The following is a 6,541-nucleotide window of genomic DNA, read 5'->3' on the forward strand; positions in this document are numbered from 1 at the left end:
AGATCTCCAATCATTCCACCTAGAACATGTGCATCCGCTAAACCAAACGCCGCGCTAATGACACATACTCCAATGAAAGAGCCAATCCCTCCTCTTCCCGAATTAGATAAATCTAACTGCCTCATAGCAATTTTTAAGATAAATTCATATCCGCAAAAATATTATAATGAGTAAATTTAAACCATCAAGCTTATAATTCCAGTAAAAAAGATGCAAGAAAATAAATATTAAAATCATTGAAAAAATAAAAATGTATATTAAAAAAATAATTGAAAGAGTAACTCACCACTAGGAGAGCAAGAGAACCAAGGGCAAAGAGACTGTATCCAAACAAGTTTCGACGTCTGGTATTTAGGCTTGCCTCTTTGTAAACAAGAACACTAAGTGCTCCGATGGCAAATGATTGGTAAATTATTGCAAGGATTCTCGATGGATGATACCGCTAGGGAGTTAAAAAATCAAAACAAAACAATCAAGACGAGGTAAGTGACCAGCTGATTACAAACAGAAAGCAGCATATACATATATTCATAAACACAAAAATGTATTACACTTACAGGGAACATATAAGCATAATAATCCACAACTGTGAGCATAGTGTTCCATGCTAAAAGACATCCATTTCCAAAAAGCCAACAAAGAAGAAGAGCATAGTATCTTCCCTCAAACTTGGTCGGCATTATATTTTTAATAGCCATCTTTCAGAACTGTCGAAAAGGAACACACTCGATGCCAAGTCAAAGGTACTATATTAGAGAATGGACATAAGCTTGTCTGAAGTTGTCCATATATACATATAGAGAAAATCTCTAAGGTATCTATTCAAATTAAGAAGGATATCTTGATCATAATCCTATCCTAATAAGTTTTGTGGCGTAAATCGATTGTTTTACATGACTATTATCCATTAAGATTTCGTAAAAATCCTAATCCTAATCCTGATTGGCTACCACAGATAACGTTTATTGACTAATTAGTTGACCCCATAATATTTCCAAATATTTAATTATTAGTAGTATTTTATAGAAATGTTATATATTTTGTTGCAACTTTTCTATGTTGACCCCATACCATGATCAATTCATGTTTTTGACCCATAGATATTTAATTTTTAAAAATCTAAACTAATTCGTTTTTTCTTTTTCTTAAAGTCTAGTACATTATTCAGACGAATTTTTTTGCTTCTCATTTAGTTGAGACGTAGAGTATCCTGTTTCGTTTTTTCCTACATTTTTTAAAAATTGCTGTATCCAAAAATTGCATAGTATTTAAAAGTAAAAAAACAAACATTAATATATAATTTAATAAAAATGATTAATTATATTTTATTTATATGTAATCACCGTAAACACAAATTCTAGCTCCGACACGGCAGATCATCCTAGTTATATATATACATCATCCTAATTAAAGATTTTTATTTTCACCCTTGATCTTAACAACGCGTTCCCAATGACAATGTTGTTTGCCATGAGAAAAGTAGAAATCACCAACGTCGTCGTAGCACTTTCTTGCGGTTGATTTGGCTCCATGTACATAAAACTTACTACCTACAGATTTATAATTTTTATATTTCTGTAGTAATTTTTATAATGAAATTATCGTTCTTTTCATATAAAGTACGATTATATATCTATTCATTATGCATATGTAGTTCGTACTTACTAGTGACTTGTCAAAAATTCAAAATTTTAAAAATCGAAGAAAAAAATTGTTTGGTGGATGGATTGGATATATATGAGTGCTCGATGTATGTACGTATGGCTTGGATCGTGAATTTTAGTATATCAGATCGCGTTGATACGCACGTGATATAAAAACCGATCCATCCATCCTTCAGGTATGGTCCGCATGGTCTCTCTTTCTTTGGATTTAACTAAAACCTTCTAAACGTAATATTACTGTCATTAAGATTATCAGTATATGAATTAAAAAAAAACAGATATAGTAAAGATAAAACAGAAACCTTGTCATTTTTATTTTTTTTTGTCAATCTGGTAACCTTATCGTTTAATGATCAAATGGACGGTGAAAGTCTTCTTTGGTCATTGTATATGGGACAGATCAAGTACGTCATTAAAATTTTAGTATCCATATATATATTTTTTCTTTTTTCTTTTTTTTTGTTAAAAATAGTATCCATATTTTTCCACAGAAATTAAGTAACCATCAGTCTTACAAAGTAAAATATGACTTAATTGTGAAACAGTGAAAGTTAGAATTTTGTTTTTGTGTAAATTGGAAAGAAAAAACAACTTGCCAAAATTTCCCACCTTAGCGATATGAAAGAAAAAAAATATAATAACTATTAAATAAAATGTTTCACTTTTACTCATACGTTCACATTAATAACATTTTCATATTTTGTATGGTTTACCGTTTAGCCATAACATACCCATGAATAGTTGCATTTGACTATAGCACCATTTAAACCAGTTTGCATATATGTTTTGATTGAGCTAATCTCAAAATCCAATAAGCAAACATATATAGTCAAAGTAAACATTTATTATTTACCGTGAATAGATAGTTAAAGAAAACATATGTATCTTAGAGACATCACTTATACCCAGAAGATTTAAGAGGTTAGTAAAGTCATGCATGGGACCATCGTCACTATAGCTTAAATTCGATTTTTCTTTTACATGGACGACACGATCCGCCTCTATCGCTATCGCACTTTTCCTCTCTCTCGGTCTCGATGACTCGATCGCTGACCTTTTATATTGTTTTGGTTTTGTTAACTATTTATATATTAACCTTTTCTATCTATCGTTGGATAATAATAAAAAGTTTCGAACCTTCACTTTTCATTTTCATTATTTTGCACACTCTCTGACTCGAACACTTCTCTTCTACCAAATCAAAACTAAATGGAGGACCATCATCATCAAAATCACCCACAGTACGGTATAGCGCAACCATCACCTCTCCATTTCTCATCTGATCTCTTCGGCTTCAACCTTGTTTCGGCACCGGACCAGCACCATCGTCTTCATATGACCGACCATGAGATAAGTTTCTTGCCACGTGGCATACAAGGTCTTACGGTGGCTGGAAACAACAGTAACACTATAGTAGCGAGCACAAGTAGTACTCGTGGTGGGTTTAGTGGCTTTACCGACGGGGGAGGAACAGGGAGGTGGCCGAGGCAAGAGACGCTGATGTTGCTGGAGGTCAGATCTCGTCTTGATAACAAGTTCAAAGAATCCAATCAAAAGGGTCCTCTTTGGGATGAAGTTTCTAGGTCTCTCTATTTTTTTACTTTTCTTTCTTCATCTCTCTCGCCAGCTTTATTTTCCCAAAGCTCCCTTTCATTTGCGAAAGTTAAGATTCATAATTCAAGATTTTGGTACATTATTATACAAACTTAAATCAGTGAAAGTGACGTATTTTTCATTCTTTTGTTGGTTTTGCTTCATCTTTCTTAGGATTATGTCGGAGGAACATGGGTACACTAGGAGTGGCAAGAAGTGCAGAGAGAAGTTCGAGAATCTCTACAAGTACTACAAAAAGACAAAAGAAGGCAAAGCGGGTCGACGTCAAGATGGTAAAAACTATAGATTCTTCCGGCAGCTTGAAGCCATCTACGGCGAATCCAAAGACTCGGTTTCTTGCTTTGACAACACGCAGTTCATAATGACTAATGCTCTTCATAGTTTTCACGCTCCCAACGTTCATCATAACGCTGTCCCTCATCATCAGACGCCTTTGAGCAATACTCAAAGCCTTAGCATTTCTAACAATTTGAACTCCTCCTCCGAGTTGGATCTAACTTCCTCCTCTGAAGGAAACGAATCTACTAGAGTGAAGGGGATGAATTGGAAGGAAAAGATCAAGGAATATATTGGTATTCATATTGAGAGGTTGATAGAGAAGCAAGATTTTTGGCTTGAGAAGTTGATGAAGACTGTGGAAGACAAAGAACATCAAAGGATGGTTAGAGAAGAGGAATGGAAAAGGGTTGAAGCTGCAAGAATCGAAAAGGAACGTTTGTTTTGGAAAAAGGAAAGGGAGAGGATGGAAGCTCGGGATGTCGCCGTGATTGAGGCCTTGCAGTACTTGACAGGAAAGGCATCGATAAGGCCGAACTCTTCGTCCCCTACAGAGAGGATTATTGGGAACGTAAGCGATCAAACGATGGCAGATGAAGAAAACAAGAGCAAGATGGAGAAAAAAGAAATGAATAAGAAAAGGAAAGAGACTTGGTCAAGCCACGGTGGGACTCATTCGAGAATCAAAGAGAGTATGATGATATACGACAATCAAGAAACTAGAATTAACGATTGTAGTCGAGATGATGAGCAAGGCCACCATGAAGGTTATTCACCTTCAAACTCCAAGGAAGGAAACCCTAGCTGCGGCATTGCCATGCCGGCTAGTACTACAAACTGTTTTCCATTGCTCGTTGGAGATGGAGATCAAAACTCGTGGGAGGGTTATGGTTTGAAGCTAAGGAAAGAAGATAATCATCAGTAAGCTAACTATGCCATTCTCAAAATGAAAAATAAGTAAGGGTACTTAGGAAAGATGTCATGCGTGGCTAACCGTAAGGAGGAATAAATAACAATTGAAATTAGCACTATAAGATATAAGACTTTATATATTAACTAGGGGTTAACGAGTGATAACGTTTATATACGACCAATGAATCATGTATTTAATTGGTTATATAAATTAAAATTTGTATTGTCTAATCATGTTNATTTTTTTTTTTTTTTTTTTTTTGTGTATGTATTACTTGCTTGTGCTAACGTATTAATTATCTTTATAACTGGCCAGCTCATTCGGTACATAGTATGTTTTCATTTGAACTTAAGGGTATTAGATTTCCAAATCCAAATCCCAATTATTCACGATCGAGTTGACAATTACATAACAAAATATACTAGCTAATACAAGAAACACATGCACATAAAGGTATAATATGTAATTTGGGATAGAGACATACGTACATAATTTCCTTTTAGAAGGGTATGTAGATGAGTAGGTCCGTATAGAGAGGAAGAGTAGAGTGAGATTTGAGATCAGAGTGGAGACAGAGTAACTATTTGCCTTCAATTCCTGATTCTTAGAGAGATGAGTCAATACACACTTCCTATACATTATTACTGCGACATTTTGATTTTGTCTTTTGTACACATTTATTTCATTTGACCACTTACATGGACGACTCCAATATTTACTACTAGTGTACTACACAACGGAATTTGAAACTTTCAAGTTCCCCTAGCTAAGAGTCAAAACGTAAAAGATTTGTACCGATCACGTTCACGCTAAACTAATATGTGTACGTATATTATTGGATGCTAGTCGTGGATCCAGTTCCAACTAGCTAAGAGTCACGCTAAACTAGCTTGGGAAAGCTCTAAAAATCCAAAATGGTTAATTTGCAAAAATAATTTTTGTTAAGACTTATAAATGCCTTTGGTGATTGGTCAAACCTCAAATCAGATTGAGCCATTTGATATATACATTAATTAACTGATTATATATACTATAGTAATGGGTTTGCGAAATGAGGGACAGAAACTGAGGAGATGGGAAGAGACAACAACAATAAAATAATGATAAAAGATACAGAAACTGGTATGATTTTACAATGAAGAGGTGAGATTGTCCCCTACTCTGCCCACCTATGACTTGACATATCATCAACCTCCTCATATTTTTTTTTATATTCATAAAAATAGTTAAATAAACATATATGACCATGATTGTTCCCAAATCGAAGAAAAAAAAAAACACAACAAGAGCGAAAAGTTTATATTTCAATACATTTATTAATAATATGTTCAATATTAGCCACGCTAAATGTCATACAGTATGTGTATCATGTATTCATGTTCTTGTATTTATCATCTTAGAAACATGTGACCGGTTTAGCTGAGTCTTTTTTTCTCAACTCTGTTTCTTAACCAATCCGGTTTACAGCACCAATCATGTATTCTTTGTTTATAATATTGGGCCTTTTTAATTCAAAGCCCATAATGTTATCTTCTTCTTTCTTTATGCAAAGCCCATCATGTTATCTAACCAAACAAAAAAAAAAAAAAGGAAAAAATCTGATAAAGCTATAGAGGCGGCAAAATCTCGATTCCCCCAAAGTCTCTTCTTCTCTAGGAACGTTTGTTTCTCTAATGCTCTCAATTCGCTTATGTGCATCGATTCAAAAATAAAGAAGGTACGTTTTGCTAAAATCTGTAATTTATTTTTAGTTATCTGTGTGACGTTCCCTTTAGATGTTTAGTTAGGTCTGTAGGATTCGTAAATAAACCTTAATTTTGTTTGAATATGGATACGATTTGTACTTATTAGAGCAATTGCATTTGATTTTCTACCAAATCTGATTTGGAACTAGGACCAGAAGATTGAAATTAGCTTGAGGGTGACTAAATCTCATCAAGTATGATAATTAAAAAGATTGAATAATTGCTGCTGCAAAACAATAACTTTAAAAAAAAAAAAAAGATGAGTTCAAAAACTAATATCCATTGCCGCCAAAACTATGGCAAAGACAAAAAAAAAAAAAAAAAAAAAA

The 6,541-nt window shown here is 33.9% G+C and overlaps 2 protein-coding genes across 2 annotated transcripts in view; one reads left to right on the forward strand and one right to left on the reverse strand.

The window, feature by feature from the left end:
• LOC104745178 (equilibrative nucleotide transporter 2) overlaps positions 1–830 on the reverse strand; it is a gene marked incomplete in the record, with an annotated part of 9,868 nt that extends 9,038 nt beyond the window's left edge. Inside the window, 3 exon segments of the mRNA XM_010466357.2 lie at positions 1–116; positions 287–442; positions 558–830. Coding sequence (XP_010464659.1) covers positions 1–116; positions 287–442; positions 558–698 — 413 coding nt within the window.
• On the forward strand, positions 2,803–4,638 carry LOC104745179 (trihelix transcription factor PTL-like). Its single transcript, XM_010466358.1, has 2 exons — positions 2,803–3,247; positions 3,432–4,638. Exons 1-2 carry the CDS (start codon positions 2,874–2,876, stop codon positions 4,477–4,479), a joined length of 1,422 nt encoding a protein of 473 aa, XP_010464660.1. The 5' UTR covers positions 2,803–2,873; the 3' UTR covers positions 4,480–4,638.

Source organism: Camelina sativa, chromosome 15, assembly GCF_000633955.1.
Source record: "Camelina sativa cultivar DH55 chromosome 15, Cs, whole genome shotgun sequence".
In the NCBI taxonomy this organism is placed as follows: domain Eukaryota; kingdom Viridiplantae; phylum Streptophyta; class Magnoliopsida; order Brassicales; family Brassicaceae; genus Camelina; species Camelina sativa.